The sequence below is a fragment of the Antedon mediterranea genome, chromosome 1 (genome assembly GCF_964355755.1).
Source record: "Antedon mediterranea chromosome 1, ecAntMedi1.1, whole genome shotgun sequence".
Taxonomy (NCBI): domain Eukaryota; kingdom Metazoa; phylum Echinodermata; class Crinoidea; order Comatulida; family Antedonidae; genus Antedon; species Antedon mediterranea.
Genome location: NC_092670.1, coordinates 15130780 through 15144419, shown reverse-complemented (window position 1 = coordinate 15144419; position 13640 = coordinate 15130780). Strand labels below are relative to the sequence as shown.

The 13640-nt window shown below is 34.9% G+C and overlaps 1 protein-coding gene across 12 annotated transcripts in view; it reads left to right on the top strand.

Moving 5' to 3' along the window:
• The window catches only part of LOC140057990 (uncharacterized), a 130093-nt gene that overhangs the window by 42907 nt on the left and 73546 nt on the right, over positions 1-13640 (top strand). For 11 of the 12 annotated variants that reach the window (XM_072103641.1, XM_072103638.1, XM_072103640.1 and 8 more), the window contains exons 56-72: positions 456-640; positions 783-896; positions 1728-1773; positions 2057-2074; positions 3140-3187; positions 4272-4523; positions 5114-5371; positions 5768-6019; positions 6128-6334; positions 7057-8715; positions 9924-9950; positions 10212-10411; positions 10725-10826; positions 11246-11327; positions 11883-12067; positions 12658-12759; positions 13125-13176. In XM_072103641.1, the coding sequence (XP_071959742.1) occupies positions 456-640; positions 783-896; positions 1728-1773; positions 2057-2074; positions 3140-3187; positions 4272-4523; positions 5114-5371; positions 5768-6019; positions 6128-6334; positions 7057-8715; positions 9924-9950; positions 10212-10411; positions 10725-10826; positions 11246-11327; positions 11883-12067; positions 12658-12759; positions 13125-13176 (3789 nt within the window). The remainder of the gene's footprint in view (positions 1-455; positions 641-782; positions 897-1727; positions 1774-2056; positions 2075-3139; positions 3188-4271; positions 4524-5113; positions 5372-5767; positions 6020-6127; positions 6335-7056; positions 8716-9923; positions 9951-10211; positions 10412-10724; positions 10827-11245; positions 11328-11882; positions 12068-12657; positions 12760-13124; positions 13177-13640) is intronic. The other variant, XM_072103656.1, reaches the window with a different exon arrangement.

Below are 13640 nucleotides of genomic sequence, written 5' to 3'. Positions count from 1 at the left end.
TTAAACTAAAAATTACATTGATATTCTGTAGTACTGCATATCAATCCATGATAATGATAGTTTTACTTCAAAGTACCTTTTCATTAGGAAGCTTAAGGACCATTAATTATTCTACTGCAATTACTGAAGTAACTACATGTTTTACAATTTTGTTTACACAATGGGATAATCATACACACATTACAGTGAATGAACTCTAATCTCGTACATTGAAAACACTAAAATCATCCATTATTGCAGTAGAAAATGTAGTTACTGCAGTAGCTGCAGTACAATCATCATCAAGTTATTCCTAAAGTCAGATGTTTTACATTTGTATGGAGGTTTTTGGTTTTTATTTTAACCCAAAAAATGATATATGAAATATCAATTGCATTATATTGCAGATGTTGACAAATATTTCACCTTATTTATAGTTCGATTTGAGTGTTTGTTTTTATTTGTATTTTTTGCAGTGTGTAATACAGGTTATGAGATTTGCAGTCAAGTTTGTTGTAACTTCATATCTGAATGTGTTATTGATACCGTGTATTCTGGTGCTGAAGGCTGCGGATGTGCTGGCAACAAAGTATTCAATGGAACAGCTTGTGTTCATCCTACTAAGTGTCTTTGTCTGGATGGTGCCGATGAACTTCGTTTGGTAAGATTAAAGGCCTGCATTGTGAAGTCACTGACAAATTTATTTCATTGAATAACATTTACCAATTACAGAAATTTAACCCAGGCTTTCTAAATTTGATCCTCTTTTCTATTTGTGTTTATTTTTGGGGATTATTTTACAGCCTTTAGCATCATGGCCTGATGAAAGAGATCCAACTTGTTCTACTTGTACATGTTTCAATAATGCCTATTCCTGTGCAAGAGCTCCCTGTGAACGACAGCCAAATTGTGATGAAGTGAGTATCTAAATCTCTGTCTACACTATCAAACTTTATGTGACAAAAGAATGTGATGTGCCCATATATGGACATGATGGTCATATCACTACCATATTTGGGCTTATACTTTATTTATCAAAGTAGTTTGATAGTGTAAAACAAAAGTTGATTGGAAACAATTTCCATAGCTAATAAAAGATAAAGGTATTTATACTGGTCCTCAAGCTTAACTGGAAACTGAGGAAATTCAGATTAGGCCTTCTACGGACCCACGGCAACCAGCAGTGCAGCTCCTACCAGATCAGCACACCGGAAGAGGATCCCCTATCCTACTCTTTCCAAGTGGTGTACCAAGTTCTTTAGCATGCACTAAATTTATACTGGACCAACGGCTTTAGAGAGTAAAGAATCTTGCTATCTTGATACAATTTGTATGGTACAGATAGGCTTAAACCCATGCCTATCACATGATAGTCCAATATTTTCATTACACCATCACTCTCCTGTATATAAAAAGCACCCGACGCGATCCCAGACAGTCTCCCATTCACAACGTCACCAGGCCCAACATTGGTTAACTTCGGTGATCCGGCGAATTATTTCAACGCACTGTGGTCGTATTAATGTTGCAGTTGTTTCTCCCTAATATCAGTATAATCAGTATACACACTCTATGTCGTACAAAAAACATACAAAAAGTTATAGGTATAGTTAGATGGAAATTATTTTGACCAATTTTATTTACATTCTTCACTTATGAGAAATATGTATTAAACAATAGTATATTTTATTGAAAGGACTTTATTAGTATTAGTGTGGTTATAATGTTACTATTATGTTTATCTTCAGAGTGTATTGATTCAGGTTGAAGGCGAATGCTGTCCAGTTTGTCCAGGTGAGTTCATTTTTTTTTCTATAACAGCAGTAGTTCTATAGAGCTAGTTTCCAGGCAGTTCTACAGTTTATTCATAGATATGATTATGATTTATTAATTATTTATAGCACCTTATCAGTCACAAAATTTATAATTGAAAAAATGTTTAAATAGTTTTAGGATTCAAATTTGAATAGTTAATTGAAGATGTTGCTGAATGACATCTGCAAATATGTGTTCCAATTCTTGTTGTTCATATTTGATTTAAATTTGTAATTAAATATTTGTTTGTTTTTTTTTTCAGCTACAACAACAGCATCAAGTAAGTATCACAATTTCTTTAAAGTAAATTCATAAAAAACAGAATTTTTTTTGCAATAGAGCTCTGCGGTGCTGACGTCACGATGGTAGGGGGCGCTGCATGGTTGCTAGCCATTTTTGGTTGCGCTAGCAACCACGCAGCGCCATCTATCGTCGTGACGTCACACTGCAGAACTCTATAGCACAAAACGGATTAGTCGTGAGTTTATCAAAATTACATTAAAATACAAAATACAAAGGTCATTGTTAAATTGGATCATTTTTCTCACTTGGATAATTTCGCATGGTTAGTTTTACCATGGGTTTAACAAAATTGAAGCATAATTAAATTAAGTGTATAGTGAACTTCATTAACACCTGGAGTTTACCCGAGCTTCATATTCGTATTAGACTTTTTAGCCAGAGTGGTTATTTAACAAGACCATGGCAATTTTTACTGAGCAGGCAGTGTGGAAGGCACTATTCCTACATTTTTCCTATCGATTTTAAGATCAAAAGCTGCGTTTTTTATAAAAATAAATCCTATGATTTTTTTCATCTTTAAATGTTGTGAAATCTTTAAAAATGTAAAAAATAAGTTGAGTCTAATTTAGGTATAAATAAATATTTTCGTTTTGCTTCTATGGTGCACCACTTTTTGTGCAATAAAAGAAAACATTTTTGGCCAATAAAATGTTCAGTGCAATCCAGCCTTAACTTCTATCAGTATCACTATGAGTTTTGAAAAAAAAAATTAAAAAGAAGATGATTAAGAGGAATTACATATACAAGTACTGTTTTTGTATTTCAATGTAAAAATCTATTTTCTTTTTTTTTCTCAATGTTAAGCTAATTGCTGTAGACACTGATTATTAACATTTTTTGTCAAGAGTCAAAAAGACACTTTCTGTATGTTTATTTACTTCACTTTACTATACCCCACATAACTGTATGTGACAAAAAAATTTGATGTGCCCAAATATGGACATGATGATGTCATATCACTACCATGTTTGGGTACATCAAATTTTTTTGTCAGGTAAACTTTGATAGTGTAGACAGTTTTTAACTGTTTATTCCCCCTCAGGTTCATCAACAGGAACACCCTATGTATCAACAGAAGAACCCACAAGTGGTAAATATTATTATTCTTCTTCTCTAATCTTGTATTTTAGATCTCAGTTTCTAAAAAATGTTGTTTGAAACCATTTTCTTTTTTACAATGGTATGGTTTAAACAAATTGCATATGGAGGCAACGTATAACAACCAACCTGAACTAACAATTATATTATTATTAGTAAAGAGTTAACATCACAGGAGAGGTACATTGTCACGAATATCTAGTATGAGCCTTGTCTACCTGTGTCAGTGAGTTAGGTTATTGTTAACAAAAGGAAATGTGCATAAATAATATAAAATGTATATCCAAGTATTTGTTCATTCAATCCCCACAATATAAATTCTCAACAATATATATATCTACAAGTAACAACTTGTTTTGGGCATAAAAATGAAACAAAAATTAATACTCAATCATCAAATATAAATATAAACATTACAACATGGCATTCTGTCTTCTCTACCACTTGCTTTCCAATAAAGGAATCACAGACTAGATGCGTAAAGCTCCGCTCATCTATCTACTAATTGCTTTCACCACAAACAACTTTATTGGCTAGATGCGTACAGCTCCGCTCATCTATCTTATACCAAATGCTTTCACCACGAACAACTTTATAGGCTAGATGCGTACGTGCCTTTCTTCTCACAAGCTTGGCTTGACCAATTGCAACCATAACCTAGAACAACCTCAATCAATGCTGATGCCGCTAGTCATTCAGCACCCGTTCAGCCACTTTTAACTATCAGCTAACTAACGAATGGGTTCAACAATCGTTCTATAAATTTGCCCACAATGTAACACCTTATACCAACACTGTAGTTCCTGACACTAGCAAGTGTGACACGCCAATCACGCATTCAGTATAGATGATTACTGGTTTTTTTATGGCAATTTCGTTTTTATTGGCTCCAGATTATTGTACAATTGCAGTTTTTTGTGACATACCTTATTTTCCAGATTGCATTTTTTTTGCAGTTTTTTTTTGCTTTCTTGTTTACACTGTGAATTTTAAAACAGTGTAACTATGTTAAATTACTTCACAGTTAGACCCATAAGTAGTTAGCTACACTGCATAATTCATGGCATCATTTTCAGAATGTTATGAAATGGATGATGGCAGTGATTATAGAGGTACAGTTAGTACCACTGAAAGTGGAAGAACCTGCCAACAATGGACATCTCAAGGGCCTCATTCACATTCTAGAACACCAGGAAACTACCCAGATGGAGGTTTAGGAGATCACAATTATTGCCGTAATCCTGATGACCACGAAAGTCTTTGGTGTTACACAACCGATCCAGATCAAAGGTGGGAAAATTGTAGAGTGACCGAACCAACAGAATGTGGTAAGTTAAACATGATTACATTTCTGTATATTAATTATGAACATGTCAAAATCGTTCTACTACAGTTACTATATTTGGTTAACTCTTTAACCTGTTTATACAATTATTTTGAAAGCCTTTCAGGTCAATCATACACATTGTTTATGGCAGAGACTGCCTTATAAACTTCTACTGTACATTGAAACAAATCATATTGTTTTTTTCATTTTTGTTATTATTGTATTTGAGATAATAATTATAAATTGTAGTAACTTAGATTAAATTTATACAAATAATGAATGTTTATGAGTGGAATCGTACAAGTAATGCCATGATGTGAATGATTGAAGGTTATATTTCAACGAGGCGAAGCTGAGTTGAGATTTAGCCTTTCATCATTCACCGAACGACATTATTTGTACCATTCCAGGAATATAAACATTTATTATTGGTTTTATACAACATTTAAATAGATTCCTGCCATTTAAATCAGATTGAATAGGGTCTCAGGTTTGTTACAGGACTTCTACATCAGTGATTTCACTATAACTTTTAAAACTGTGTGTATGTCGCATCGCAGTTCTCCGTTACATAGATGAATATGTTCTCAGTTTCAGAATGTTATGAAATGGATGATGGTAATGATTATAGAGGTACAGTTAGTACCACTGAGAGTGGAAGAACCTGTCAACAATGGTTATCTCAATCACCTCATTCACATTCAAGAACACAAGCAAACTACCCAAATAAAGGTTTGGGAAATCACAATTATTGCCGTAATCCTGATGACCATGAAAGCATTTGGTGTTACACAACCGATCCAGATCAAAGGTGGGAAAATTGTAGAGTGACCAAACCAACAGAATGTGGTAAGTTAAACATGATTCAACATTTATTTGTTTCATGTACAAATTTACATCCACATTGATAGATTTTCTGTACATATCACTATTTCCTGAGAGGCCACAAATCAAATGCAAAGTCATACCCCAAAATTGCACCACCATTGCTTTACCATTGAGGAGCTACAGTATTTCTTTACCCAATCAGTGCACTGACAGGTTACTGTATCTGAAAATTCATTCGGCAACATTTTAAAATGATCTAGTGGCATACTGCTGGAATGAATTTCTTCAATTTGAGAAGTAAAACTTCCATTTTATTATTTAAGCAGAAACTAAAAATGCACCTGTTGGATACTATCTAGCTATATTTTGCATTCTATTCACAGTTTACTCCAATACATAGTTGGCTAATGTTTTCAGTTTCAGAATGTTATGAGGAGGAGGATGGTAGTGATTATAGAGGTACAGTTAGTACCACAGAGAGTGGAAGAACCTGCCAACAATGGTTATCTCAATCACCTCATTCACATTCAAGAACACAAGCAAACTACCCAAATACAGGTTTGGGAAATCACAATTATTGCCGTAATCCCGATGACCATGATAGCCTTTGGTGTTACACAACCGACCCAGATCAGAGATGGGACAATTGTGATGTTCCAATGGACTGTGGTAAGTTAAATATGATTAAATATCTATTTGTTACTAATTTTCATCTGCATACGTTTATATCTGTATATGTTTATCACTTACACCATGTAACTAAATGTTTTTCCTCAGGTACAACAACTGTACCTTCAACGACAGAACCTTCAACTACCGCACCTTCAACGACAGAACCTTCAACTACCGCACCATCAACGACAGAACCTTCAACTACTGCACCTTCAACAACAGAACCATCAACGACCGAACCATCAACGACTGAACCATCAACGACCGAACCATCAACGACAGAACCTTCAACAACAGAACCTTCAACAACAGGTAAAAAAATGTTATTATTTGGAAACAAACTGTATTATTAATTACCTCTTTTGTTACATACACTTTTACAAATTTAGGTTGAAAATTCAGTATTTGAAGGAAAGTTAAAATTTGATTATTTTAGGGTAAATATATATATATATATATAAGTTGGTTTGTCTGCCCTTCTATCCATTTAAGTGTATTTCAAAATGGCTGTTCTACCCTAAAAATGCATTTTCTGTAATTTGAAGGAAAATGATCAGTTGCATTATTTGATCTCTAAATTGAGGGAGTCTTTAATTAGATGAAGCAGCTAATGATAAAAGATGGCAGACAATCAGGGCAGTGGTACAGCTGTTTTTAATTTGAAGGAGTCTGTACAAATAATTCATACCCTACAGTAGTATTTAAGACTGTCAAAATACCTGTTGATCCGTAAAGCAATATAACTAACTAAGATTTCTCTTTATTTATCTACAAATTACATTTCATTTCTCTACATCCATAATATACAGCATTATTATATACTTAAGGTAATACTTTACTATAGTCTTTATCAAAACTCAGTTCTTCTTGTGCTGAGAGTTACAGTACTTGGAATAGACTAAGGCTTTTGTGGAAAATGCAGAGGAGTACTACCAGATTATAAATAGAAATTAAATTTTTATGTTCAATATATAGAAACATAAATTATTTACACAATTAAATGTTTTCATTATCTTAACTTATTTTTACACCAGAGCCCTCAGGTTCATCAACAGGAGCACCCTCAGGTTTATCAACAACAGGAGAGCCCTCTGGTTCAACAACAGGAGAGCCCTCTGGTTCAACAACAGGAGAGCCCTCCGGTTCAACAACAGGAGAGCCCTCTGGTTCAACAACAGGAGAGCCCTCTAGTTCGACGACAGGAGAGCCCTCTGGTTCGACGACAGGAGAACCCTCTGGTTCGACGACAGGAGAGCCCTCTGGTTCAACAACAGGAGAGCCCTCTGGTTCAACAACAGGAGAGCCCTCTGGTTCAACAACAGGAGAGCCCTCTGGTTCAACAACAGGAGAGCCCTCTGGATCAACAACTGGAGAACCCTCTGGATCAACAACAGGAGAACCCTCTGGTTCAACAACAGGAGAACCCTCTGGTTCAACAACAGGAGAACCCTCTGGTTCAACAACAGGAGAACCCTCTGGTTCAACAACAGGAGAACCCTCTGGTTCAACAACAGGAGAGCCCTCTGGTTCAACAACAGGAGAGCCCTCTGGTTCAACAACAGGAGAGCCCTCTGGTTCAACAACAGGAGAGCCCTCTGGTTCAACAACAGGAGAGCCCTCTGGTTCAACAACAGGAGAGCCATCAGTATCTACAACAGGAGAGCCTACTGGTTCAACAACTGGAGAGCCCTCTGGTTCGACAACTGGAGAGCCCTCTGGTTCAACAACAGGAGAGCCCTCTGGTTCGACAACAGGAGAGCCCTCTGGTTCAACAACAGGGGAGCCCTCTGGTTCAACTACAGGAGAACCCTCTGGTTCAACTACAGGAGAGCCCTCTGGTTCAACTACAGGAGAACCCTCTGGTTCAACAACAGGAGAACCCTCTGGTTCAACAACAGGAGAGCCCTCTGGTTCAACAACAGGAGAGCCCTCTGGTTCAACAACAGGAGAGCCCTCTGGTTCAACAACAGGAGAGCCCTCTGGTTCAACAACAGGAGAGCCCTCTGGTTCAACAACAGGAGAGCCCTCTGGTTCAACTACAGGAGAGCCCTCTGGTTCAACAACAGGAGAACCCTCTGGTTCAACAACAGGAGAACCCTCTGGTTCAACAACAGGAGAACCCTCTGGTTCAACGACAGGAGAACCATCTGGTTCAACGACAGGAGAACCCTCTGGTTCAACGACTGGAGAGCCCTCTGGTTCAACGACAGGGGAGCCCTCTGGTTCAACGACAGGGGAGCCCTCTGGTTCAACGACAGGGGAGCCCTCTGGTTCAACGACAGGAGAGCCCTCTGGTTCAACGACAGGAGAGCCCTCTGGTTCGACGACAGGAGAGCCCTCTGGTTCGACGACAGGAGAGCCCTCTGGTTCGACGACAGGAGAGCCCTCTGGTTCAACAACAGGGGAGCCCTCTGGTTCAACTACAGGAGAGCCCTCTGGTTCAACTACAGGAGAGCCCTCTGGTTCAACTACAGGAGAGCCCTCTGGTTCAACGACAGGAGAACCCTCTGGTTCAACGACAGGAGAACCCTCTGGTTCAACGACAGGAGAGCCCTCTGGTTCAACGACAGGAGAACCCTCAGGTTCAACAACAGGAGAGCCCTATGGTTCAACAACAGGAGAGCCCTATGGTTCAACAACAGGAGAACCCTCTGGTTCAACAACAGGAGAGCCCTATGGTTCAACAACGAGTGGTAAACATTTTGTTTGATTAAAATGCGTGTTTCTTCTCAGATTCTATTTTAGAGTATGCTATTAAATACAGCTTATTTCATGTTAAACTAATGTTTCTCTTAATTCTTCGTTTATTCTTCTGATAATTTTCTTCAAGTTTCATTTATAACTTTCTGTTTATTTGATTGCCTATATTTATATGCACTAAATTGATGATTAATGTAACATTTTTTTTGGCAAAACTTTATAATTGAAACAAACAACAAACAAATTAACTCCTATTATTATTAGGATCCAAATAAAAAATTAATTATTGATGTTGAAAGTGTAAAATATATTTCTTAATTAAATCAATTGTTATGTGTGAATAAGTGAATTAGGCTTTTTGTTTGCAGATGAAAGTTTTATAATACACCTTAGTTAGTGGATTCTTGTCATTTGATTTGAGGATTGTGGGTCACATAATAGTTGTTGCACTCCTAATGATATCAAAAGTGCCATCAATGTTGTTTTATTTACGAGTACTGCAAATTTGTTTTGCTCATTCAATAGGTTGACTGAAACCACATGTGCAACAATAGGTTGACTGAAAATCTATGCCCTATTTAACTGTGATTCTTCAATATAGGGTACTTTTTATTTAATAAATGTTAATTCTTAAATGAAGGTGTGTGTTATTAAGATTAAATTAAAAATGGATGCGAACACATTTTTTTTTCTCTTAATAATGACTACCTACAGTATAAATAACTATCTTTTTTTTCTGATAAATTGTATCTATTCTTCATCTTTTTTTTGTAAGGAATTCTATATTTTTTTTTAATTCACTTTTTATCTTTTCAATTTTTGTGTTATCAGTTTAAAAGACCATATCAAAATTATTCTACTACAGTTAATGCAAAAAATATATTATTTAGTGCATTAACATATGATTTTAATTTGCATCAGTGTAAACTTGAAGTTTATGAGTGAATCACTGTAAGAAAAGCTTGCTAAATACTTGCATTAGCAAATTGAGAGTAAGCAAAATGTAGTTACTGCGATAACTGCAGTAGCATAGTTCTGACATAATCCCTTAGCCTATTTTCTATTTTCTTCATCAGTATTTCTATGAATGGCAAATGGGTTTTAGCTGGAGTTATAATTAACAACTTGACCCAGGTCGATGTCAATGTTAGTTGTATTTAACTATTGTATTAACATTTTTTTTGTACGTTTATTGTTTCAGGATATGTTCCTTCAACTACCTTACATTGTAAGTATTATTATTTTATTTTAATTTGAGTATTTGGTTTTAAATGGATATAAAAAACAGCCAAATATTCCTATAAATATCAGTTTTTATTTTCTATTTTTAATGATTGCTGTGATTAAAATTAAATACATTTTAAAATCTTGTAAAAGTAGGACCATTTTGTAATTTAAAATACTGTGAGTATGGTAAGATAAATGCAGTTTAAATATTTATATTTTAATTTAAAACTACACGACAATACTATACAACAATTTTTAACAGGTCCAAGTAACCGTGTTGCAAGTGATTGCTACTGCACATTGACATGTGCTGACTTGGCTGATGGAATAGAAATGTGTGACACATCCAGTGGCTGCACTAGCGGTTGTAATTGTCCGTCAGGTTTGGTAGAACACAATAGTGTCTGTATAGAGCAGAGTGAATGTCCTTGCTATGATTCTGAAAGTAACCAATTCTATAGGGTAAGATTAGGCCCAAATGAGGTTTGCTGTCAACTCAAAAAAGAATTTTTGTTTTATTTTCTTTTTAAAGATATTGTGGTTGCAGAGGAGATTCACTGTTCACTACAAATGTTTACATTATAATACAATGCTTCATCTTGATACAGCAATTTAAACATAAACTTTGCCCCATATTGGCCATAACAATATTTACATTTTTAACTTTTTAAATCAAACAATTCATATAGTAAGCTGGCTGACTTTTATCTTGAACTTCTCTTTATTTTTACTTATGTGTGATTTCTTTTTTCAAATTCTTATTTTTCATTTGTAGTTGTTGGCTACATGGCGTCGAGGTAATTGTGAAACATGCATGTGTCAAGCAACACAAATTGTATGCGCACAAGGTGATTGCAACCTTGACAGTTGTCCAGAGGTAAGTTTCTCTCATTTCAAAGTGGCAACTCAGGCGTTGGGTGTTGAGGTGATCGCGGGGTAGGGGTTTGGGAGGTAGAACTAATCTATCATATTGCCAATCATCCCATGTCCTCCAGTCAAAGCCAAAGCTGCCAAATCCGTTCTCACGCTCTGTCTACACTATCAAACTAGTTTAAAAAAAAAAATGTGATGTGTCCAAAAATGGTAGTGATATGCTTAAATATGGTAGTAATATGACATCATTATGTCCATATATGGGTACGTCACATTTTTTATTACATACTGTATAGTTCGATAGTGTAGACAGAGCTTCACAATGATCGGTTGAATAATATTTGCTTGCATGCACTTAAAAAAAGTTCTTCTGTATATTTTTATTTTGTGATTATAAATTTTTTTATGTTTTACTTTTTCTAGGGATACACCCTTTATGATGAAGGTGACTGCTGCGAATGCCGTGCCACACCAACAACTGTAATCCCAACAACAAGTGTGAATCGTAAGTTTATTAAACTCTGCTGGTATGTACATGTATAATTAGGGACCTTTGCATCAGTAAAGCTTTTTTTAATAATACTATGGTAGTGATATGTCCACAAATGGTAGTGATATGTCCACAAATGGTAGTGATATGACATCATCATGTCCATGCACATCACATACAATTTGACAGTATAGACAGAGCTTAAAGCACATGAACAGAGCATTCTTCAGTTGTCTATGCCTATAGCTTGGATAATCATTTATCATGTGCTATGTGCAACCTCCACTAATAAGAAAAACTTAAGCTCTTTCTACACTATCAAACTTGATATGCCCATATATGGACATGATGATGTCATATCACAACCATATTTAGGCATATCATTACTATATTTGGGAACAAACTAGTTTGATAGTGTGGACAGAGCTTTAGGAAAATTCATTAGGAAAATCATTATAATAGCTCATTTAGATGCATTTAATTGTACCAGTATAAATATTATAATAATTTATATACAACTTTTCTAAAATAAAATTGTTATAGTATATTTTGTATAATTAAATTCTACAGCTTGCTTTGCTCCTTTTGTTTATCGGGAGGTATGCACGTGTCACACTGATTGTACCAACATGAACATGTTATGTAGTGAAGGCTGTGAAAGTGGCTGCTTCTGCCCAGAAGGAATGGTCAGAAGTGAAAATTCATGTGTTCAAGAGAATCATTGTCCATGTGATTATGAGGGTGCTGTACTTCAGGTATGATTCATATATCATTATATATCATTTATTTTCCATTGTCAAATTTACAATAATACATTAAAAACTAAATTAAATTAATGAGGCAGGATTACCTGAATGTTACAAACATTGTGATCGTGTATAAATTATTCTATTCTATTTTAATCAAAAAAATTTTTACTGAAAAAATTTATATTTAGTGTTTCTCATGTACAAGTTTATAAGACAATAAATGTGTTTGTATGATTGATAAAAATTATTCTACTGTACTTACTGCAGTAACTATGTTTTGTTACTCTTTAAAAACAGCTTATGCAATTATTTAGCAAGCTTGTGCAATCATACGTTGTTATTACAGTGACTGACTAATAAACTCACTGTTACATTGATACAAACTAAAAGCATACATTATTGCAGTAAACAAAATGTAGTAGTAGAGTAATATAATGAATAGAATAATAATAATATAATCATTTTGACATGGTCCCTAAAGATGTGTCTTGCTTAACATGCTTGGCTCTCATTGTATTGCATTGGCTTCATACTTTTATATGACCCTTCATTAAAAAACAGTTGGTACATTTAGGTTTTTTTCTTTCTAAATTTAGTATTCAGAGACCATGCATGTATCAGAATGTGTTACGTGTACTTGTCAAGAAAATGGAGACGTAAACTGTACAAAGGCATCATGTGATATAACATGTACTAATGTATGTTTCTTTCATTTTATATTAAAAAGAACAATAATAATAATAATAATAATAATAATAATAATAATAATACCACAATACATGCTTCTCCCCTTATAACATCATGTCATTTACGGCACTCCGCCCTCCGTCCATGACTGTGGCTAGCACAACAGGGTATTAACCCCTAAACGTCTTGAATGATGTACTAGGACTGCACATGAATCTTAGTTGTATGTTTTTTATTAGTACAAGTATTTTTAAATGTATTATGGAGTTTTTAGTAAGTTAAGACAAATTTTGGAAACTGTTTCTGGGTCATCTACGTGTGCAGTTATTTGCACTATTTGTACTATCTTTATTGAATGAATAAAATGTTTTTACAGGGCGAAGTTTTAATTGAACCAGTTGGCCATCGTTGCTGCTATTGTGAAACTTGTAAGTATCCAATTCTATTTTTAGACTTCAAAACAATAGTGAATGGATTGAGAGGAAAGATAATACTATTTTTTTTTTAAAGTGAAAACTTCCTCAATGTCCGAATTTTATAAATGTAATTTTTGTTATTGAACTTCAATTCAGAAAACTAGCTATCGAGCCTGTAATCAAAAGAAGTCCATTTTGTGTCCCTTTCAATCTAGAGAACAGCAGCGAAATTGCTTGTAGATAAGTCTAACCCATTAACATTTTTTAGTAAAATCTACCTAACCAGCAGGACAATTATTTTCATCTACTATGCTAAGTGTAAAACTAACTTTTCTTCAGTCTCTTAGGCTTGCACTTTGCCGTTTTGCGGGGGAAAAGAACCCCTCCTTTTATACAATTTCTGCCTTTTGGCCCTGCAAATTGGTAATACTGTACTGATTTCTTTTTTATTCAACAATAATAAAAACTTAAGCAAT